At 39.4% G+C, this 25,115-nt stretch overlaps 2 protein-coding genes across 2 annotated transcripts in view; one reads left to right on the top strand and one right to left on the bottom strand.

Annotated features, from left to right (window-relative positions):
- The window catches only part of PDXDC1 (pyridoxal dependent decarboxylase domain containing 1), a 103,718-nt gene that overhangs the window by 30,125 nt on the left and 48,478 nt on the right, over positions 1 to 25,115 (top strand). The window lies entirely within an intron of this gene.
- The window catches only part of BMERB1 (bMERB domain containing 1), a 48,485-nt gene that overhangs the window by 22,092 nt on the left and 1,278 nt on the right, over positions 1 to 25,115 (bottom strand). The window contains exon 2 of the mRNA XM_057407214.1: positions 1,889 to 2,012. Coding sequence (XP_057263197.1) covers positions 1,889 to 2,012 — 124 coding nt within the window. The remainder of the gene's footprint in view (positions 1 to 1,888; positions 2,013 to 25,115) is intronic.

The raw sequence follows: 25,115 nt of genomic DNA, 5'->3' as shown, positions 1-25,115 counted from the left end.
GTGGTGTTAACAAACTGAGTTTAACTCCCTCAAGGATTAATGAGCAGTGTCAGGATATTCTGCCACAGAGAAGGGAGCAATCAGACTAGAAATCTGTGTGAATATCCCTAGAAAAATAGTCACTTGGTCATGTGCACTGAAGGAATTAGAGTGTCTATGGCAGTGGCACAGATCTCAGTTCCTCTTGCTGAAGACAGGGGCAGCAGCAACAAGCTTAGCTTTCCATGACTTAAAAAAGACAAACAAGTAGGGCCATCTCTGGCAGTTGCTGCCTGTCACTTGTCTGCTTTGCTAATAACAAGGGCCAAACCTAGCGGAGGTTGTGATGCTCAGAACAGCTTTCCTCACGCAGGCAGTGAACTGCTGGGGAGTGTTCCCAGGTAGCTCTAGGCAGAGTTTATTTGGACATCTAATGCAGGAAGAGTACTGTTGCACAGTACAAATGTCAGTTATAGTCCATTTTCAATAAGCAAGCTCCTCTGTGTTAAATTCCTCCCTCAAACACCTGCTAGGCAATACACAGTAAAGAGTGTCATGAGTGTGAGCATGGGGAAAATGAACAGAACAGACTGGATACAAGAACAAACAGAACAAGTGAAGAGCATGCAGAACAATGACAAGCAGATGTCCACCATGGCTCTCATTCACTGGGACAGCTGCAGTCTTTTGTTTGATACAGAAAATATCAAGAAAAGTGCAGGGTTCAAAGATGAGGCTTCTTACAGATTAAATCTATGTACAAGCCAATAACCAAGTAGTATTCAACTATCAGGGGCAGGTGTGACAAAACCTTTCCTTTTATTTGTACCACTACAGAATTATTAAAGGTCAGTATCACTGTTACCTGTCCTTATTTCCAAAGGTATCTAAGCAGTGATTCTGGGCTAGAAGTCTTCTGGGATAATAGACCGATATCTGTGCTTGTTTGAGGGTCAGGCTTTCAATCTCTAGCAGTGCAAGTCAGGGCACTGAAATTAACCTCCAGGTGCAAGGATTAAAGTATCAGTCCTATCTTTGTATTTTAAAGAGAGAAGAGAGCAGGTTTTTTTCAGACTACTTCATTAATGCCAAGGGTCTCGGTTCAGCAGGTTTTAGATCTGCTGAGGTTCTTAGCCTGCCAGCAAAGGTATTAGTTTCTGACCCCAGGTACTCACAGACAGATGGGACTTCAAAATAATGTACTATTTATTAATAAGTCCTGGTCTTCTAAATTCAGTGATTTAGGAATATAAACCCTATTGACTTCATCATCAGAACTAGATTACTACTCATGAACCTTAAATGAGGCTCCTATGTCTGGCCCTTTTGCCAGTTTTGAAAATCCCAAAATCCCTCTTGGAGTATTGCTACTTAATTTGATACACCAAAATGTGTTTTGTTTTCATAACTTAATGGTTTCCATTTAACAAATGTCAAATCATGAATGCTATTAGTCCAGAACACAGTGTGCTCTCTTGTGACATGAACTATCTAAGACCACTAATGAAGTGAGGAATAAAGCCTGAATTAGGTCAGACTGTGGAAGCTCCAAATCCCCTACCTGTTGATATTTTCTTCAGACAAACATCCTTCCATAAAGATTGACGTCAGGTATAAAAATATGCTCTGTAGACACGTGCTTTGCTAAAGTTTCCTTTTGTAAGAAATAGATCCCTTTTATGTCTTCTGCAAATCATATTGAATAAAAAAGGTGCCAAATAAAAAAGGTAATTTCCTTTGCAACTACAAAAATAATTTCCCAGTGGCATTTTGCAAGCGTTCACCTAACCGGAATGCTCTTTATCTTTCTTCCTTTTAAAATGTCAAGCAGATAAAAGTCTTCTAAATAGTATTCTTTCCTATTTTGATTAATTTTGCATAGTGTTTTCCCAGAAGTATTGATACTTACATAAACCTGAGTTCTGATTCTCTTCTGACTAAGACTTCCCGAAGTCTCTGGATCTTTGCCATCTCGAGCTCAATTTCCTCAGGCATCATTGTTGTTTCAGCCATTGAAATGATGTCAAGTTGACCTGTGTGTGAAACCAGAGAAAATGGGTTAAACTAGTTAAACTACCTTAATAGGTTCTTTTATGAGTGTAAATTTAATCAGAGAACTATCTGACTATGGGGTAATTAATGCAAGTAGTAAAGAATATTCTAGCTAAATGCTATGTTGAGTGGTTTCTCTACTGTCTTGCTTTTTACTTTCCATATAACCATTTTGAAGTGAAAGAATCTGTAAGCCAATGACTTTCATCCTGTAAGAATCTATGTACCTCTAAGGAATCCCAACTCAATACATAATTATAGCTACAGTTCCTTAATTGGTATCACTACATACTTTGAAAGAACAGCCATAGATGGCTACAAAACTCACTCAAAGCCATTACTTATAACTCTTTAGAGTCCTATTTTGGTGCAAGTGCAGGCAGTGTAAACTGGTGAGGGTTTCCCATCTTTAATTCTTAGAACTCTTCATGCCATTCCACCCTCTCAACTTGACTCATAGATAAACCAACTAGAAAAGGGCAAGGATGTGATGAGAAGTGACATAGGACCTAATTCTTTGAGAGGCTGAATGTTTCTCGCTACTGCACTGAAATCAGTGAGAAGACAAATAGCACTATGTAGAAATTACTTGGCAATTGGTAATGCCTGAGTCCTTCTATGATTATTTCTCTGTTATTGATGTATTATCTCTTCTAATCCACAGAGAAAGAGAGTTATGAATTGTGCTTATTGAAGGGAGAAGAAACCTATTTATAGAAGCTGGATTTGGCAAGAGGCAACTAGGCCTCTGGAAAACCTTATTCCAAGGGTTCCCTATACTTGGCCTTCATTGAACAAGAATTTAGAGACAAAAAAAACAGAGTGCCTGCATGTTCTGGTACCCAAATGGTGACATATTCTGGAAAGCAGGCCTCTTTAAGCTGATTGGTTTAAAAAAGAAAATAGAGAGGTCAAAGTATACTCCGCATGATTAGGCACAAAACAGGAGACAAAAAAAAATCAGAAAAAAAAGTTATTCAGTTAATTAAGAGGAGACAAATTCTGAAGTCCCTCATGACAGACTAAGCAGAAACAGCTGAGAAGAATTTCTGACAGAAACTTGGAGTAGGAATGAAACTACAAAATCTCAATAAACACAGCCTCTGCATGAGCTTAGTTCACAAAGATCTGTTCTCCCAGAATGGAAGCAAAATAAATTCTATAAATATATATAAAATATATACTTTTTTTTTTTAAGTTATCCTGCTCATATTGTCTGTAAGTTTTGGCTTTCCTTCGTAATTAAGAAGGTGAGCAAAGAAATGTTAAAAATCACTTTTTTTTTTTTTCAAGATAACAGTGTTTTGAGGAAAAAAGTGAGACAGATTTTGAAATGTCTCTCATGACAGAACAACCATTTCTCAGTGGCTGTTTTTAAAACTCAAATTGCAAAACTGGTTGGTAAAATAAGGCTTACCTTGTGTGTGTGAACACACAACTGCTGCCTGTAGGAGATGGATTTTCCTATTAGAAATCGTTGTGCTTGTTGGGGTATATTTAGTTGAGGTGTAGCCTGGATGTCCTAAAAAGTGTTGATCCAGCTGTCATCAATGGCTAACTTCACAGTGTAAAACACATGGGTCTTTTCAAATTCCAGTCACTAACTTAGACATTGAAATAGAACCTAAAAACCTTTGAATCCTAGATCTGTTTGAGGAAGGTTGAACACAACTGAAAATGCCTTAGGGACTGTATCCAGCCCCCACCTTTCCCCTCACACACTTATCTACATGTGTGGGAATGAGGAGCCATAGCAATGTCTTCAACTTCATAGCAGAGTACCCAACATGGTGTGCTACCAGTAACAGATGGCAGAATTGTAATTCAGTATTCACTAGATGTTTATCAGCCATCAGTTAAAAGAAACTAGAACAAAGATTCTGTAAGTATAGTTTTGCCTCTTGTTGCTTTTTGAGGTTCTGGAGTTATTTTAACTGCTTGCAGCATAATGGGCTTTGGAGCAAATTTATTTTCCAAAAATATGAAGCAGGAAGGAAGTCATTCTGATGCTACCATGAATTAAAGCCAATAATGGTGGTAATCAGAAAAACAAGGCACAAATATATTAAATGTACATATGTATTTTAAAATCAGTATTTGAGCTCAGAAAATTGGGGGGGGGGGGGGGAAGTAACTGTCTTATTTCCAGTCTGCAACTCTAGCTGTAAATGCCCCAGTGTTACCCTTGTATGAGATCAGCCATCATACTGTGATTTCAGTAATTCAGGAGGGGAATCATGAACAAGCCTTACATCCTAAATATATGCTTAAAGTCAACACAAGAATTTCTGTGACAAGCAATAGTCTAGTCTGACCTCTTGCAGAACAGTGACAGATTCTCCTTCACATCCCACTCAACGTGTGCTTGAACCAGAAAATATTTTTAAAAGCTATCCAAAATTATGCAATGTTTTCAAAAGAATCAAAAATATAATCAAGGCACCACAAGTCTGGAAGTGGAGGGAAATAAATATAGAAACTGTAAGAGATTAGTTCACAACTTGTCTGCAAACTTAGAGATGTAGCTAGAATAATAGAGATATAAGGAGTGGCACAGTTTATCAGTACATGTGCTGTGAGCATACTGCAAAGTGATTAATTCTCATGGAGATCTCAAACTGGAGGGAGGATTGGCCAAAGCTTGACTAAGGGAACTCTGAGAGGAAAAAGCGGACTAAGCAGTTAAAATGGGAAGAAATTTGAAGGCAAGGATACAGAGAACTGAGTATGGAGACTCAGGAGTGCTAGAAGAGATTAAAAGCCAATTCCAGAGGGATAGGCATGGTCTTCCAGGAGAAAGAACTGAATTCAATCCATATTTTATACATGTTCACCTGTGCACTTTTAAGAAATGTTAGCATTTTTGCATCCCATCTCCAGCTTTTCTAAACCTCCCATCCTAAAAGCTAAAGACTAAATGAGCTCCTTTGACAGCTGCCAATTCCCTTTATATAGGTGAGTCCACAGGTCTCATAAACCCAACGCAGCTACAGTATGCCTCCTACTCTGGCCCCTTCTGAAGCATATGCATTTTTAAGGAAGGTTTTGAGGAAAAAGGCACAACTGAAACACTCTAGTTCCCAGCAGTCCTGAAACAGTAGAGCACAGGTGTGAGAACACTCTGGAAATACAAGCCTCTGAAGAGGCCACAGGTCAGGATTGCCACCTTATACCTTCACCATTGTGATCCCCGCAAATTACCAACCTGTTTGTGTCTGAATTTCTCTTCTAATAACTGTGGATAACTGTTTAGCCTACCTGACAGAAGCTATGCTGAAGGATAATTAATTATTTTTCATAAAAGAGTTTGAGCTCCTGGGATGTAAACCACTTGGAAAAGACTATATTAACATTATTAAGCCTTTGAGTAAAGCTCTAGCTCTGTCCCAGTGACGAATGACACATGTAGTGCTTTGAGACACAATTCTGGACAGGTTCACACAGAAGTCTCTTACCTTTTCATGCAAAAAAGGCAAAATGTTTAATATTATTTAAAGGAGGCATGCATCAGTCAACTTTTTTTTTTTTTAGCATATATTGTTATTGTGAGTTACATCAGAGTGATTCGTGTCAGCAACTCCGGGGTCCTAGTGATCACTGCACATTGTGTGGAGATGAAACCCCTTGTGACCATTGTGCTATGTGCAAAGGGTATGATAAGTGTCCCTGTCAATACCACAGCAAGGAGGAAGAAGAAACAAGGGAATAATTCCCCTGGGTCAACCGCAATATTGTGCAAAGAAATGTTTTATTCATTGTTTAAATTGCATGAATGTTCTTGGGGGGGGGGGGTGGGCTAGGTAACTTAAGAGATACATACGTCCTGTTACAGGACATCTTCCTGTTAATGCATTACCAAGATGTTTAGTAACCTTTCTAAGATATTTCTTCACCCGGAGACAAGACCCCAGCAACAGGTGGAGAAGCCTGGGAAAAGAAGACAACAGTATTGGCTGAAACCCAAGAAGCCCGGGAAAAGAAGACAACAGTATTGGCTGAAACCCAAGAAGCCTGGGAAAAGAAGACAACAGGATTGGCTGAAACCCAAGACCAAAAAGCACAAGAGACTATGTCCAGAAGTTCCCCTTGTGCGTCTCGGCCGTGCGGAGACTCCCCAGCGCTGCTTGCTTATTGCCTCTCAATATTAATGATAATAAACATCAATTAAAACAGATTGGCGATATTAGGTCTTTGTAACATTATTAAGCTCTGTTTCTGCTTATGAGCTAAAATTCATAAAGTAAAAGTGGAGACAACACTGAGATAAGTCACAGTCAGTAACAGGACGGAACTATTGTGTCTGCTCTGCAATCTCCAGGATAATTTTCAACGACAAAAACATTATTACTGTATGCACAAAAAGGTACTGGCATGAAAATAGTTACTATATAGAAATAAAATTATCAAGCTATTACATATAATGAGAGGGACTGAAGAGGTAAACCTGAAGCTACTTATGCGTATTTTTACTTCAATTTAAATGCAGACTGGTGTAGTTAAACTGGTTATTAACTTAATGATCACATTTCACCCTGAGTGTACCAGCCAGAAACATCAGCCACCTGTGATGAAAAGCAACAAAAAAAAAAAAAATGAAATGCCTACTAAGTCAGTAAGTGTAAAGAAAACTTCAAAAGAAGACTGAAGCAATACAATGAGAAATGGGAGAATGCCTTATTCCTGATGCCAATAGTTTCAGACAAATTGGTAAAGAATGCTGTAAGGAAAATGTAATTATCAGCAAAAATCCTGCTGCTGTCACTTGATGTGAGCATATTGTTCACTAAGAAGCTCACTGTGCTCTACAACCATTAACTGGTTTAATTCTAATTTGGAGGTTTTATTATCATCTTTGTGAGAGACAAAGGCATGGAGAAGGTGAGGTGTTTCAATAACACAAAGGGACCCAAACCTATGCTGTAGGAACCCGAACTATGTCATTGTTATTCTGGTGGTATCCACATGTTGAACAGCAACAGAGGCCCAGAGTTCGGTTTGGAGGTTTTCTGTATGTTTTTTTTTTTTATCTCTTTGATTTAACTCATCTGGAGCCGGATGCAGTGGCCAAGTGGCCAGTAACTAACCTCTGCAGAAAAAAACTACATCTAATTGATTATTCCTAATCTAGCCTGCTGCAGCATTCTATTACTGTGAATCCTAACAATGATTAAATTTGGCATGTGTGTAGAATGGTATTCAGTGTTTTATGCTGGAATTACCATATAAATATAGCCAATAGCTAAACACGATACAAACAGCTGCAGTGTATTTCGCTGCTGGCTTCCCTAACAGGCAGGCAACATTGTGCAGTTTAAAATGCGAAGACTGGCATAAGACTGTATCAGTGTGGAGGTGACCTGACTGCCATGGTGATGATAGCCAATTTAGTCAAAGTTGGAACCATCCTGCTGGTTTTATTAGGCCTCAGTAACTAGGTAGTAGGTTATGCTGAGGGGAACAGGAGCACACATACCTAACGAGTTTAAACACCGGGGTAAAAGTAATCTCTAAAGACAATAGCAGTATGCTGAGGCTATTACCAGAAAAAGTGGGGTTTTTATTACCAGAAAAGAGTAGCAAAAAGTGGTGTTTCTACTATCCTTAGATGAGCTTCCACTGCCATCAATAGCACTGAATGCTGGAGATGACACAGCTGAATTTTCCTTCTAGCAGAAAGCCATATTTTTTTCTTCTCCTGCTGTGCCTGTTACAGCTTTTGAATCCCTATTAATACTTCCCATGGGTTGAACAACACATTTATTTTGGAATTACTGGCAGGTAGTGCCATGAAATGCACTTTATGCTGACACAAACTGAGCCCCCATCTGTCACAGGTGGTTAGATGTGCTTTGTCCCTGCAAGTAATGGTAGCCAGAAACTTTCTGACAAAACTGAGTCTGCTAGAAAATGCCAGAGAAGTGGCATTCAAAGTAACTGGGGGATAACATCTTGGATTCAGTATGTGTCCTATGAAATCTAAAGGAATGCCTCTGCGCAAAGGGCTTGGTTTCCTATCAGTGCGTGAGGATGCAGAGCAGCCTTGCAGTTCCGAAACTGCTAAATTCTCCATAAAGAGCTGGAAGCAGAAGTTTCAACTGTTGTGAAACTCCTAGGTGCATCAGAGATCGTTCTATTTGCCACATAATTTCCTTCCAAGGTATATTAAATCATCTGATTTAATGGACTGGAGATCTGTTCAGCCAGCCAGCCAGCTGTGGTCACAATTAAAATACTGGGATTTATTTTGTTCAGGTCATGAATACTTTAATTATCACAGATTTATACTCTAGACATATTACAACCTAAGTTTCCACTTCAAAAATGTCTAACACTCTACCATATGACCCCGTTTTTAAGTTAGGTAAGCAGAGGATATAGAAAGCACTGTGTGTGATTGCCACCTGCACTTCCAGAATCACTGCCTTGCCTGTTCTATATTTAAGGGCCTCTTAAACAGATTCTTCTAGTTGCCTATCCTGTATGTTAATATCGTCAAGCTTTGACCTTCTACTGTTCATTATTTACCTTTGCAAAAAGCCTGTTGGCAGCTGTCTATTCTTTTCCACTTCAGACTTTTGTACTCTGAGATTTCTTTTGAAATATAAATGCCAGATTCACAGCATTGACTATTAACTCTTTCCTTTAACTTTCAAAGTACTTTTGGTTTCTATGGTATCAGACTCAAAGTATTGTACTCAGTGACTCCTTTCATGTCTAATGTAAGAAAGTGTCTGTACCTGCCCAGCGCCCAAATGAGACTGATTCTTAGTGGCGCTGCATCTTTTATGCCATACTTCTGTAGATTAAGTAGTATTGCACTGAAGAAAGGCTGGTATAAAAACTGAACCTGAAAGAGATCCTGCTTTGTGTTTTCAAATTCAACTACATATTCTCAAGCACAAACAGACATTCAGGCAGTCAAAGTGATTGCTGATTAAGGATAGTCTTCAGTACTTCGCTAACTAGAAGTTTTACATTAAATGATGGCTCCAACTTTCTAATTTAGGGACTGTTTTCTGCCCTCATTCCCTATTTAAAGATTATATACCAACACAAGTTCTTAATGGTAAGAGCTACAAAAATCTTGCTTCTCAAAAAAAGCCTCAATTAAATTGTCTTCTTTGTTGTCCTGTGAAATTTATAAGCAGTAATTATTCTTGGCTTTGTCTTTTGTCAGTTTATGACAGTCACTATTTCCTAAGTGGGTAATTATGCCACCCTTTAATCTTACACTTCTCCCAGGAAAAAGATCACTCTAGTCTTAAGAAACTGTTCAGCGCACAGTTGATTTAGGTTGTAATGATATCCTGAAAAAACAGTTCATCTCTCAATAGTTGTTCATCCTTCTCTGACCAGTCTGGAGTTCATGTAGAAATCTAGTGTGATGTATAGGACTTAATGTGATATTCAGACTTAATGTATCTTAAAATCTATACTGTCAACCTGTACTTGGATGATAAATTCCATGTGTTCTATCTTGCACCTTAAGCTTTCAGATTTCAGCATTCTCCTGACTTTTGATGCTGTCAAAACTGTGGTACTCATCTACTTGCGAAGATCGAAGTTTTGGTTAGCTAAGAGGAAAGGACTGTTTATGCTAAATGACAAATTAAGTAAAGAATAAGCTTAGACTGGAAACTATCTAAAGCAATAACATTCTGAAGCAGTCTTTTGAATAAGATATTGGAGGAAAGGAACCAAAACTGTTCTAACCATATGATCCTTAAAGGGCCTGGCCTCATTTTGCAGAGAAAAAAAAAACACACATGTCCTGTGAATAAGCTCAGGTATTGTATGATTGTCTACAATGGCAAGAGGGTGTAATCAGGAAGTAGAAAAGATTAATTTGACCGTTATCTGGGGCTTTACTTTTAAAGGCAGGATTTAGGGGTTTTGAGGTGCAGTGTCCTCTGCAGTCAGACACTGCCCACACAAACATTCCAGACTCCTTCTCCGTGTATGAAGGATCCATCCTATCAAATTAAACTATCATTTCAAGATAGTGCACCATATCTGCTTTCATACTCTTCCATCTGCAACTAAGGGTGTTTGCTTATGCGAGGAACACACTCAGTACAATAGGACAACTTGCTACCCACTTATCTGTAACTATAATAATTTCTAGCTGTAAATCCATATGTGATTTGGTGTTGGTTTATAGCACTACCATTATGATTTACATGTAGCTTTTTTCCACCAGTGAGAGTTCTACTACCTTTCTCTATTTTCGTATCATGTCTTTGATCTGTGATTCACAATACCCTGGGTAGTCCCCTAATAGTCAATTTTAGGGGAAGAGGGAAGATTCTTCCTCAGTGTAACACCTCTAGCAGGAGTTTAAAAACTAATACAAAACATATTTACAGATCAGGAAACAGAATTCCAGCTTTCCCAGCAATAAATGCCTAAGGAGCCAGAACTTAATATTGGACTAAATGTTTCTTTGGAAATATGAGATAAATACAACTTCCTGTGAAAGTCTTCCCGTAAACAATGAAATAAAAGCCCAAGGCTTGATTTGATTGTGCTGTAATAGTCAAAAATACAGATTTTATTTTTTTTCAGGTGATTGAAGTTTGCAGGAAGTGCTTCTTATGTAAATAAATTCAGGGTAAGCAGAAGTATGACCACTATCATAAATTACTCTAATGACACTCACAGACTGAGTCTTGAAAACCCTTAGGGGCTTTGACACTTCAATCATAAGGCTTAACCTCGCTACTTTGAAGTTGATTCCAAGGCTCTCTCTAGCCAATTTGCATGCCCCAGCCAATTTCCATTACAGTTGATGATAACAAAGTTGAACATATCTCTTCAACCTATTAGATGGCAAATGCATAAAAATGAGGGAAAACTGAATCATGAAAACAGAAAAGGGAGTTTGGAATTAATGTCTTTTTATAAAATCATTTTTATACTCAAGCGCATTGAATTAAGAAACCCCAGAGACAGTATTTGTGGATTCACATGTGATTCTGCACGCAGCTGAAACTGAATCCTTTTTTTTTTAAAAATTTTTATTTTCTCGTTATGGTGGCTGTAATAAGGTCACTACAGCTCATGCCTTCAGATGGAAGCTGGTCTGCAAGTGACTGCTCAGTAGCTGGCTTACGATCATCTCAGTTCCTACCACACATCAGACATAAAAGCCTAGGAGCACAAAGTGGCTTTACCAGTGTCTCAGATACACTGAGTAGGAAAAGGACTTGCTCACAGACAGAAATTTTTCAGAGCAGTCACAGCACACTGGAAGGGCAAGATCATGATAGGTGTGACCATTTCACACATCAGTTTCCATCATCCCCATTGCCTGAACTGAGCCACAAACACTCTTCAAGACTAATACAGTCCATCTGCAAAATAGCCTCTGGTATGTCATCCAGCCATTTCTGTTGCACATAAAGGATTAAGTGGTTTTGAGTGGGATTTAAATAAGAGTTGTCCATATAATTAGGTCTGCAGAGAATTATGATAGACTTAACAAAGTACCGTAATTGAATTGTGCAAGAATGTTTTCCAGGCTTTCTACTGTTATTTCTAATTTTAAATAAACTCTAGTTTGGGTATCAGTACCACATTCCTTGTTGCCAGATGCTCTGACAACAGGATTTTTCACACATTTTGCTGGTGGCTTTAGGTGAGGTGTGAAAGCAATTTCCCCTAGACCACATTACATGTCAGTCTGAAACTAAGCAGTGTAATTTGTCTCGCTGTAACTGAAATAATACAGTGGCAGTTTTCCAGCTCTTTCTAGGAGATGTACCACCATGGATTTCTTATCAGTGATTCTCCTACTAACCTAACCTGACAGAAGGGTGCCCTCTATATCCCAGTATGTCTAAAACCAAAACCTTCTTCTAATACTCTGTTCTTCTTATGTCTCTCTCTTCTCTCTCTCCCTACACACACAAACAAATATATCTCTGTAGATGAGACAAGTTAATCAATCTTGCATGATACTGTTTTAGCCCTCAAGTATGTTGCTGCCTGCAGAACACCCAGTGATTTAGTTCATTTGTTTGTGAATAACAAGTGATTGCTGCTGTCCAGCCTGCCTCAGCCTGACCTGGATTTTGTGAGGAACAGCAAGCAGCTTTGGTGCAGAGGTTGTTTTTCTCTGAGCTTGAGAAAAGGGGCACCAGGCAAGGGGCCCTGTATCCAGCTGTGCTCTCTGCTTCCTCCTGGCTCAGGAGAAGGTGTGTAGTAAATCGTTGTACATATTATACGTATGTACATATAGAATCATAGAATCGTTAGGGTTGGAAAGGACTTTAAGATCATCTAGTTCCAACCCCCCTGCCATGGGCAGGGACACGTTACGCTAAATTGTATCACCCAAGGCCTCGTACATACATATAATGCACCACCCCTGGCAGTGCTCAAGGTCAGGTTGGACAGAGCCTTGGGTGACATGGTTTAGTGTGAGGTGTCCCTGCCCATGGCAGGGGGGTTGGAAGTAGATCATTTTAAGGTCCTTTCCAACCCTAACTATTCTATGATTCTGTGATTCTATACTTCCATTTCTACTTGCACCTGCCAAGAGGGACAAAGTAATGGCTGTGCCAGTTCCTCACCCCTCCCCACCTGCCTGTTTTAGGGAAGATATAGGCCCCTAACTGCCGCGTTGTATTCATGGGCAGCTTTAGGATGGAAAGGGAGATGCTTACTTTCTTGAATAAACAGCTGTTTCTTATGACAGTCACAGCTGTATCACAGCCTAAGAGATTATTTTCTTAATTATATGCCCAGCCTGGGAATGTGTCCCATTTAAAATGCTGCCCAGAGAAATTCTCAGTACCAAGGTAATATGGGACCTCATCCCCTCACAGAAGGAAATGGAAGAGAAATCTCATTGTTCTCCATAAATCAAGGTGTGTTACAAATACTCAGTACAAAGTTGGACATCTCTATATGAGAAGCTTTCTAAAGAGGGACATCTTAGAAAAGCTAATAGGTTGTTTTTTTAATCAGAATCTGATTTCATTACATCTCCACATCACAAAGCTTGAGGCCTAGATCTTTGACATATGCTGAACATAAACATCTCTGGGAATCAGCCACCACAAAACCAACAGCCCAGACTCCTGTGTTTCTTAAGTGGAAATTCACTGTATGAATTAAACATAAGCTCAAAAAGAGCTAGAAACAGATTTCACATTCAGTAAAATATTGGGATGCCACCACCATGAAATCTGTTGTTTTTAAAAATGAATTAAGCTAAATTGCTTCCTTTTTTTCTTCCTCTTTCTCCCTCAGGTAATCTTTCCTATTCAATTCTTTGGCTCTACAATAAGATTTTCCTATTTCATTAGCTGTTTATATCTCCCCTGTTGTTACATGAAAACTTCTTCCAACCAGCAGAGAAGATAATACTGATTCTATTCAGAAAGTCTTATCAGATAGACTAAATAGATAAAACACACTCACTATAACCTGTTTCAGACCAGTGTTCATATATGTCGCTATTAGCATACTAGTAATAGATCTTAAAGAAGTGTGATTTAAGTGAATTCTACAGGATTAAGTAATGAATTTACCTTTTGTTTGCAATTTTAGGTTCTGTTTACAAATTTTCATTTTTAATGGGAATTTCTTGGGAAAAGGGGAAGGATAAGATCTTTTTAGTTATTTCCTCGGAAGTCACTATGCAAAGTTAATCACCTCCTGGATTAAAGAAGCCTTTGCTGATGAGTCTCATTTTTACCAACCTTTTTTCTGAATTATCTCTGACCTATTTTTTGTTGGTGCAGACTGGGGTATAAACTAATACTCAAGTACTGCTGTAAACAGTCCATGCTGTTTTATTTGCATCAGTTTGCACAATTTTCAGCTTATCTGCAATACTGATTCATTTAGAAATATAAACATCTGAAAACAACTGTCTTCAATGCTGCCTGTTTCTTCCTTTGACTCACCAGCAAACACCCATCTTATCCTAACCAACACCTGGCAATGACCTGGGTTTGCTCACAGAATTGTCATTGCTATCCAGTCTTCTTGGATAGCACAGAAAACTCTCTCTACTGTTTGTAGCAGAGCACTTTCCATCAAACCTAGTGACTCATGAGAATTCTGACTGTTCTAGTAGATACAAAACAGTTTCTAGCTGGGATATTTTGCCTTCCTACCACAGAATAAGAAAGCCTGGGGAAATTATCAAAAGTCTATTCTATGAGAAGGAGTTCTGTGTCCTGCTTCCTCTGTATTTTACTCCTGTGAAGGGCAATGAATGGCTTATAAACAAATTATTTGACTTCTAAGAAATGTCTTTTCTCCTTTGTGCAGAGTGAATGAAAACATTCTACAAGGACAATGTTTTCTTTTATGTAAATACCTATATATGTGGAGACAGCTTTTAATTGCTTGCAACAGAGCGGCACCACACCTTCCCAGCATGAAAATAGTTACACTAGATTTACTCTGTTGTGACTAGCCACATAATTTTAAAATGATGAAACTAAGTGCTATGAGTTTATTTGCTGTAAGAAATTATTACGACGGTATTTTATATCCAGACTATTCTACATAAAAGGTAAACACAATAAAATTTCTTAACAATTATTGAGGAAAAAACATCAGCAATTACGAAATCACTGCAACAAAATAAAAACAGGAAGATGCTTGAAAAAATGCTTTCTCCAGCTAAGATTCCTGTTGGAAGAGCTCTCATGCATGCTCTTTATTTCTGATAAGCAGTTAGCCTGAAGTTTCAGCACCCCTGTAATATACTTCTGCTGAACAGACATAACTTGGACTACACAAGCTCAGAGTGCTTTACATGCATTAGGTATTGCCTGTCCAGTCCTCAAATCACTGCAGTTTTGCATACACAAACCCCAGAGTAGGACTGCTGTGGTTTGAGTCGTAATTGTGTTCTTTTTTCATCTGAATGAACATACTTAGTAGATGAGGCAGAGAGGAGCTGCAGTAAAAAGAGGAGGAGTCCAGGAGAGTAGATAAATTAAGCTCAGTCATTCACTCTAGCACACCATGTCTGTGGTATCAAAGACAGTAATTTTGAAAATGTTGCTGGAGCCAGTACAAGAGCTCTAGCATCCATCTTGATCAGAACCCCATGGTAGTATATGGAGATAATTTCATAAAATGTAGTCAAGCCTTGAAACAGGCCTTAGTATTCCCCTCCTGCCCCGATTATCATCCTAGTACCACTGTCACATCTCTGCTGAATACTTTGTTCATTTGATAAATACAGAAATAAAAAGGACCATGCTTATCGCTGCCTCCAGGTACCTCAGTGCTTCTCACACCACAAGCACCAGTCCCTTTGTCCTCTCTCTAGAGTCCCCAGCCAAGCTGTATTAGTTATCTATTTCTAGAGGTGTGATTTGTGAGAGCAGGAGATATTTTTCCAGTATCTTTCTGATTATCTTAAAGCTAGTGCAAAAGAGACATGAATTGCTACTATCTAAAGTGTGTAGCTCTTAGTATCTGTTCTTTAATGCCTTCACACCAAGGGGGTGGGGGGAATGCAGAACAAAGAGACACCTGTGAGAGATGAAAACCTGGTTTACATTCAAATAAATAATGCTGATGATGTAGTTACCGTTGGTTTTGCGTATTCCTTTTTACCTTTTCCCATCATGTTATGAATTGAAAATACAGCCCTGTGCAGTCTGTCCTTCAGAGAATAGGGATAATATGCAGCTGTATGCAGCCTGGTGAGAAAGTTCGTACAGTGTATGATCTGACAGCTGTTCCTATGAGAAAATGGATCCAAAAGGAGACACAAAAAATGAGGGAAAATTGTCTTCAAGGTCTGACCCGAAAGCCTTCACTGTGAGTTTCAGTCAGTGGCACTGGGTTACACCTTTATCTGCAAGAAGCTATTGTAGTCTGGCTCAGGAAAACTGCCAGGAGTCAGGAAAACTCAGGAAGGGGTTTCCATCCCCAGCCCTGCCAAAGCCCTGCATGAGATTCAGCGCTATCAGAAGGCTGTAAATAGAAACTGGTACAGCTACTGTGGAACCTTTCCTAGAGCAGAGCTTCCACTGAAGTCAATGCACATTCCCAGATGGAGCAAGGCTGGGTTTAAGCCACACTCCAAGAAAAACAATTCATGCTTCATCAATTCACCTTATGTGATGAGAATTAAAAAGCAATGTTAAGAAACACATATTACTTGTTCATTTATTTATGTCATTTTGCTCAGAGGTCAAAGGAAACACCCTGTGGCTTTCCATTTTATTCCTCACTAGAGTCAGATTCCAATCCTGTAAGCGTCAGCATTTAAGTTTCAAATGCTGTAACAGTGCCAGCTACAGCTAATGTTCAGGGTTTTAAAGCTTATTTAGCTTGGTATTTTATAAAGACTTTTCCTATTTTCATTATGTTTTTTTCTTTCAGAAAGAAAAAAGTCAACAAAAAGTTCAGACTCAAAAAGTTTTGCAAAACCCCTTTAGGAATATGCGGTTTAATGTTTTTTCCTATGAGCATCAACTGATAAAGAGCAGCATGTGCTTCAAGTGAAATAATAGTAAAGTGGTCACGGACATTTCTAAATTTCATACCTTTACAATATTCTCCTTTGAAATGATCCAGTCACATACCAGGAAGCTTGTTTGTCTTCCTTCCCTCCCCCCAAATGTGATTCTCTAATAACAGTGTTCTAACAGTGCCCTAAACCTCTTCCCAGAGGCTGCTAGGTAATTTTAGGCAACTTTAAAACCAGTGGATAAATATTATAAATATATGTGTCCAATCCAGTAAAGGCCAAAGTGATACTGGTACGGAGAATTGCTTCAGATAGTAAAGAAATTGGTTCACTCAACAGATACCCAACTCCAGCAAGTAATTACATTTTAAGATGTTCTTCAGAAGCCAAGAAAAAATGTGTTTCACATTTCATAGGAGAAAAGAACTAGTAATTTCCATGGAGGATGAATGATGCTATTCCTATGTACACAAAGTATACAGTCTGACAGCAAAGTGGAAGGCCAGGCAGCAGAGAATCATAATGGGATCTTGTCCTCCAATGTATGAGGCATCCAGTGCTGCCAGGGAGCCACAAGCAAAAGCTGTGCCCTTCCTTAGAAGATGAAATTGCCAGAGCCCATTGAGCCAAAACCAGCTGTTTTTTTCGCAGTGTATCATAGAATCATAGAATAGTTAGGGTTGGAAAGGACCTTAAGATCATCAAGTTCCAACTCCCCTGCCATGGGCAGGGAAACCTCACACTAAACTGTATCACCCAAGGCTCTGTCCAACCTGGTCTTGAACACTGCCAGGGATGGAATATTCACAAGCTCCCTGGGCATCTATTCCAGTGCCTCACCACCCTAACAGGAAAGAATTTCCTCCTTATATCCAATCTAAACTTCCCCTGTTTAAGTTTTAACCCGTTACCCCTTGTCCTATCACTACAGTATGCTCAGGTGAAACAGCACAGGGCTCCATCTCTTTAACTCACACAAAATGATGATGACAGTTGGCAAAAAAAGCACTTACCTTTCATCTGTGGATGCGGAGTCATTCTCTAGCAACCTCTGTTTTCACCAAGGTAACTGCTTTTGCATTCTTAATTTCGATTCAGTTTTCTTTAAATAGGCTAATACTTTCTTTTCACAACTGCATTAGGCTGAACTGACTGCCTCCCTAGAGGTCTCAAGAGGCGAGACAATGAAGCCAGTACAGCAGTCTTGATCTATACCCAGGACAAATGGCTAGCTGGCTGTAACCTCCTCTTTGAATGAGAAAGAAACTTTGTAATGGCAGGATGTTTCACACCAGAGACAAACAGATCTTGGTTCTACTGGCTTTCAAAACTCCATGGCTGTACCCTTCACTATCACATCCCACATACTCTGTGCTACAGCCAAGTATCAGCCTGAAGGAAAATGTCTCTGTCTAAAGAGTCTGCCAAACTGCAGTAACTTCAGTCCCCTCCCAGGCACAGTGCCCAGAGGAAGTTGTAAGAGAATCCATGGCAGAAGATGAGAGGAGGGAAACTACATATTGGATAAGTAGAGCGGTGGCACAAACACAGAAGTGCATTTCTGTGAATTCCTCTTCTCTTGTGAAACAGGATAGTTTGAGAACAGCCACTCACGATAGGGGCTCCAGTGTATAAGCTAATGATTCACTGCTTAGAGACAAGGAGATGGAAATAGCATTGCCAGTACCCAGGCTATTCAGGGAGTAAATGCTTGTTGCTGTTTGCCAAGGCTCTGCAGGACATACCCAGTGAGAAGTGAGGGCAGACATACCAAACTCACTAGGCAGCCTGACACAGATCCCCAGGAGAGTCCTCATGGAATTGACACAGTCCCCAAATTCCCTCCTTTTCTGTTTTTGGAGTTGTTTTCTCCAAGAGAGGAACAAAACCGTTGAACCACTTTATAATGAGAATCTTTTGTTCCAGTTTTATCTGTATAAATGTGTCTGTTCAAAACCTCTTAAATCTCTAATCAGTAAAGGTTTGGTGGAGGGAGGGCAATAAAAAGATCCTTAAACACTGCTGATATTCTTACAATAACAAATCACCTCTTGCAATTTAGTAGTGTTTGCAATCATTAGGCTTTTGCAGTGAGCAGCTTGTCTCACTGAAAATCATTCATCCTCATTTAATGACAAATTCTCTTTGAATTATTTTCTCAAATATTCTGCCCTTTATGAACTGACACAATGTTGATTCATGTTTCTCTGCTGATCCTGAAGGGCAACTAAGATAATTATCCAAGAATACTCCATCTGATTTCTCATAGTTTGCCCTCCAAGCATATATTTTTCATCTCTGAATTCTGAATGCATTTATACTATGCTTTTAATGTAGTTAGACAGCAGAACATGTTTCATGGAAATAAATTAGCATAGGATTCTACGATTATTTATTGAGTCTCTGGGATTGTTTTACTAAGTAAGGCTTCTATGAAAACAGAACATATTCAGCTACAAAGGAAAAGCATTTTGGGATTTAGGATTACAGAGTGCTGAGTTCTAACCTTTCTGGTGCTCAGTGACTACAAGAAAACTTTATAAACTTCAATCACTATACACAGTATTTTGCAGCACATGCCCAATCCTGAATGTGTGTTTTTAATCCTGTTTTATAACACACTCAACACGCCCTTGATACAGGCGCACAGACACATTCTCACAAGCAGTTACTGTGATTACACGCTGTGCAACTAAGGGATCAATTATCAAATGCAGTCAAAGAAATTACACAGACTGAGCCCATAATCCCATAGGCTACCAGCAGCAGAGATGATGTGTGTAGTTCAAAGTGTCCTACTTCCCAGGTTTAATGCATTTCTTCTGTAAAATATCTTTAAAGGAAATAGGAAAATTCATGAGCAGCAATCACAAATATGACACTTTAGCCTCAGCTGTAACTTTTCCAGCATTATTGGTTAGCACTGGTTTAAATGTAGACACTGCATTACACATTAAGTGTTTATTTCATGCCTTAGCACACAAAGTTGGGCGCAGAGATTTTGGAAGTCATTAACCCTCTGATTTACAAGTATCTCAGCCAAGAGAAATGTCTTTGCCGACATATGCAAGTAGATGTGCAGCAGGAAGATCCTGATCCGTAATAACCATGTTTTTTGCAAGACAGCTCCTACTCAGAATTAGCCAGATTTCTGCTACACTCAGCCCCTCTGGCTTTGATTAGATTGGGGTGGGTTTGGTGGTAGTTTTTCTCATTTGTCTTTGTTTTGTAGCACAGGTTGGACTGCATAGGATATAAAGTCAGCAGACAATTATGTTCAGAACCATGTGACAAGTTAGGGAGTAAATTAGCTGCGCTTTTTGTTGGGAAACCCTGAACACACATAGGCCACAGCTAGAGAAGAAAGTGAAGGGCAAAAAATCATTAAATGTAACAGGGAGACTACAGGGCAAGGGTAGCCCATTAACTGATTTTATTTCTGTCACCAGATAGAAAAGTATATTTCTATGGGGATATGTGCTACAGAATTGGACTTGGGAGACCAATAGAAGTAGCACCTGAAGATGCTGCTCTAAGGGTCACAGTTCCTCCCATTGTTGGCAAGTATTTCAGCAGGAGTGCACTTTGAGGCACTAAAGTATTTCCAGTTCTCCCTTTTCCTTCTTCCTTTGTCTCAGCACCTGCCTGGGGCACCCAGCTGTGAGAGGAAGAATTAGAAAAATGAGGTAATATGTAGCTAGTATAAACTGGATTAGTCTCACTCTACATCATTCTCCTGGCTGGGAAGTAAACCAAAGCGAAGATACACCCTTCCTCTGAGCTACAGGTGATGCAGGAATGACCAGGTGGAGATTATTAAGTGGTAGGTTCTGTATTTAAGACATATTTTGCAGGAGAAAGATCAGGATGTAGTATGTGTAAAAGCACATAAGCAACAAAAATGCAGATAAGTTGCATGTATCATGCTGGCCAAAATCGCCAGTGACTTACAGAAACACTAAGCTGCATTTTAGAGCCCTGAGACTACCATTAAAACAGGTGAGTTTTACAACTGCTTTATAGAAAAAAGCCTCAATCCTTTCTAGAAATCCTTTCTGGTTTTTAATGTAGAAGTTCTGTCTTGGTTTCACAGATCAGACACAGGCTGCTCTTCTTCTTGAACTACAATATAAATATGTTAACATTAATAACTATGAACAAGAAAAAAATCGAGAACTGGCACAATCCTTTCAATCAGTTATCTTCATTGATTACAATGTTTTGCCAAATACCTTTTTAAAAGGTGTGAGATTCACTACTAGTGTTTTATTGTCACATCTGAATTTCTTGGTCACTCTTTAAAAATTTTACAGGTTTTTATTTTAATGGAGACATGGAACAAATATTAATTACATTCTCTATTGAAACCGGTCTTCAGACTTTCATAAAACCAGCAGACTTGCTGCTTCTAGAAAAAGAAATGAAATTGCATGTATCTTTCAGTTAGCTTCTTTCCCTCTTATTTTAATAGATGTTCTGAATAAGCCGTATCTGTTTTGTCTGTTTGATTGCCTGAAAGAGATACAATGGACAGTTTAGGGGAATTTTAGATTGGATATAAGGAAGAAATTCTTTACTCTTAGGGTGGTGAGGCACTGGAAAGGGTTGCACAGGGAAGCTGTGAATGCCCCGTCCTTGGCGGTGTTCAAGGCCAGGCTAGACAGAGCCTTGGGTGGCATGGTTTAGTGGGAGGTGTCCCTGCCCATGGCAGGGGAGGTGGAACTAGATGATCTTAAGGTCCTTTCCAACCCTAACTATTCTATGATTAACAGTAACACAAAGGTGTCGCTCTGGAGGAACATCAGTGGTAGTTGGGCTATATATATTAAATAAATTGTGCGGTTTTTTTGTGGGTGGTTTGGGGTTTTTTTTGGTAAATCAGAGTGGAGACATCATGAGACTGGGGGACAGTATCACGACAGCGCAATAGGCAGGGTCACACTGCATTCCTGACTGACTGGAGAGGTGTTACACACAGCACTGAAGTGGGTTTGTGGATGTTTGTGCAATATGCAGGGTATTACGGAAGAAGGCGTGTGAATATTTAACTATCAGATGATAGAAACAGCTACAACTGGTGCAGGTCTGGTTTTAACTGTGGGTAGTGTGAAGTAAATTTCAGCCCCCTGTAAGTCCCAACTCTTCCCTCATACTGAGAACAACTCCAGCACCGCTTTGTAGATTCTGACCTGGCAGCCCTGAGCACCACTGCAACTTCCTAATCACTTTTCCTTCCCTGTCTTGCAAGACAACACAAGTCACCTTTCACTCTCATGAAGCAATACAGGAGAGAGAAAAATGAGGACACCCACCAGGTACCAGGGCTGGGTCCACCTTTGTTAGAGTCTAAGTAAGTTTTTCTACAGTTACTTGGGACTGATCCAGCATGAATAACACAGCAGTGCACTGCTGTCTTACAGGAACCAACATACTGTCTATGCTGAGTATATAGAGAGCTATTAAATCTCCAAATTTTAGGAAACTGACACAAAATTCAAGAATAAATTGACATTTACCTACTTTATGATTAATACATATAGGTTGTGATTAATACAAACCCATCCTAACTACTGAATGGTGACTGGAATTACAGGCGTCACAGGACACACTGTGCAGGCTTTGCTGTGCAAGACAGATGTGCTTCTCTGTTGCTACTTGATTGATTTTTTAATATTGCAACAGAAATTTTTCAAATTATTATAAAATGTTACTGAGCAACATTAAAACATCATGAGGTAGATCCCATTCTAAGATGTAGCTATTCTGTTCTGTCAATGAAATCAAGTCTTAAAGGTGACACAAGCAGTTCCCAGTAGATTAGATAAATCAAGTAGCCATAATCAGGGTATAAATGCCTTTTCTTCATTCTTCCTTCACCAGAGAGAAAAGATGACTTGGCTACAGGACTACTACCTATGTTATTGCAATCTGTGGTCATTTTCTTTTTACCTTTTCAAGTTTCTGCAAGCTGCAAGACCATCTCTGTGCGTAACAGTACTTCTAAAGCAAACCAGTCTTGAAACAGAAATGTTTCAGATAGAAGCCATCCACCTTCCCCTGCTGCCAATAAATGCAACCACAAAATGCTAAATAGTACATATTTTCAGCGTTTGATCCACTCTCAGTGCTCAGCAGTGGAGCGTATGAATACATACAAGCGTATCCTTCTGGCTAACAATCTTTGAATGGTTTTTGAGCCAGATTGTGGTGAAATAAGCTTTCACATGCATCAGCCAAGGATCTCTGTGAACCTGGGAACAGTAGCATCCTTCTGCTATTGGAACAAAGCAAAGCAATTTCAGAACTAGATAAAATCACCTCACTGGTGCTGTTCTGGAGTACACTGCCATCTCCCAGTACCCTGCCTGGACATAATCTATGACAACATTCACAGCATGAAGGGAGAGCAAGTAAAGCTGGCTATGAAGGCTTCATGCCACTACTGCGTCTCATGTTGGGAATCTCCAGCCTCCTCTTCACTGCTGGCCTGTAACAGGGCCCAATTACTCTAATCCCCTTTCTACTCAAAACCAGTTAAAAAGATGGACCTCTGCAATACAGGAGTGTGGCATCTTACCTCCAATGCCAACTTACCATTCAAATGAAAACAATAAGCACATTTCATGGCGCACTAAATTGCATCAATATATAACCTTTGCATGTTTTTGGCATTTCTGCTTCCTTATACTGACTAAGTTGGGGCACTCATCAGGAATTTTGCATTTTCCAGACCTCACACAACTGAAAGAGGAAGGGAAAGAGCAGAAAAGTATTCAAGAAGTGCAATGTTCAAAAGGATGTTGAAAAACTGCATGCTTTCTTTGTGGCTATTTCCCTGGTGTGGCACACAGTTATTTAATCAGGGCATTATGAGTCCCTGCTGACAGCAAGACAGATGATTCTAAATGAAGCTGGGCCCTTAGTAATGAGGACTCACCAAAATGCTCCACCGCTCTGTTTCTAAGCAGACTCCCCAAGACTACATTATAAAAATAATTTACTGAGAAGGTTGTAATCACGTTGTTGTTATACAACCCTGATAATTTATAAGCCTAATTTTGTTTACATGTGTGCTCTAGAAAATGCACAAGTTGCTCTGTACCTTATTTTTAATGTTTTTTGGTCCTTGGAAATTCCTTCCTGTATGTGAAGAGAAAGTCTTTGGTGACTCCTTAAAGAGACACCTTTAAACAATCTGCTTTGTATTTTTTGCACTGGAGATGATTATACCCTCACGCTGTGGAGCATCAGACCCTCAGCAACTGTGAACCAGATTAACCTCATTGATAATCTACCTTAAAGAAGCCAATATAGAACAGAAATACACATGATGTTACATTTCATGGCTATGAAGTAACTCATCTTTGGTTATAACCAATACCCAGCAGTGCTTTCTATACCACAGACAAAAAGGTTACCACAAAGTTCCCTTTCCATTTAACAGGTTACACAGAAACTCCTAACTTCTGTGACATTCTTTCTGTAGTGGACATAATCAGGATATACATTCTCTTGTGGTATGGCTACACCCACATCAGAAAGCACTGACTAGGAAATGGCACTCCATCATGCAGTGCTGTACAGATACACAAGTTCTACCTCCAAACAGATCCTGATTTGAGACACAATAAATCATCAGAGTAAAAAAAAAGGCAAATGCATATGCAGTGATAGGCTTCTCCTTTAGTTAATGCTATTACTTACCACTTCATATTTAAAACAAATATTCAAATACCAAAGGGTAACTGTTTACATTACCAAAAAAAGGAATGACACTTTTTCAGCTTCTTCCCAGACCTTCTGGAAACCACTGGTGTCATGCCATTCCATTTAGGTCCTATGCTGTAAGGGATCATTAAATAGTAAAGTCTGTTTCTTTTTAATCGCTGCAGAAGTGTGACCAGAAGTCAGCATAAGTATTAAAATAGGAAAGATATGCAGGGATCATCTAAAAATTCCCATAAATAGCATTTTCTACAGCATTTTAAGAAAATTAAAGGAAGTTGAAGACCATCAGCAAACAAAACATCAATTACTCAAATAGCAAAGTCTTAATATAATAATTTACTACTTTTCACAAAGAAACATTCTCATTAAACTGAATCTCAAAGCTCAGCAGCAGAGCCAAGGTGCAGACATCTGCGCACTTGGTTCTAGTCCTATCAACAGCTCATTCTGGTACCTGGTCAAGCTGTGATTTGGGTGGAAGCTCAGTGCTGAGCACATATTTTTGAGCAGATTGAGTCTCCCACTCTGTCTCTGTGCTGCCCTCTGCCAAGCAGATGATCTTTTGTCCAAAGCTTGTAAGACGTAGCCCTTCTGTCACCTCTATCTACAGTTACTATTATTACAAGTGCTGCACTGCACTCGGCTCCTGAGCTCTGGAGCAAAACCAGACATATTTATGAGAACAAGAAAAGCAAATGCTTGCATCTTGCCAGAGAACCTGCAAAACTGTTGCATGTGTCTGACTCAACCAACCCAATCAACAGTAAATTCAGCCCTTCAATTCCATTTTAGAAAGTGTGGAGTTACTCAGTCCTGAACCTCTGCCAGGCACTGCAACAAAACCAACACTGCAACTGAAGCATCAGAGTGGGAGAGTTACACCCGTGTCATCAGCATGCAGCAG

The sequence above is a fragment of the Pezoporus wallicus genome, unplaced genomic scaffold (genome assembly GCF_028554395.1).
Source record: "Pezoporus wallicus isolate ANWC-B61680 ecotype Strahan unplaced genomic scaffold, APGP_CSIRO_Pwel_v1 contig_8000, whole genome shotgun sequence".
NCBI classification, from domain to species: Eukaryota; Metazoa; Chordata; class Aves; order Psittaciformes; family Psittacidae; genus Pezoporus; species Pezoporus wallicus.
The sequence above is the reverse complement of the archived record's forward strand: the minus strand, read 5'-3'. Positions and strand labels throughout refer to the sequence as shown.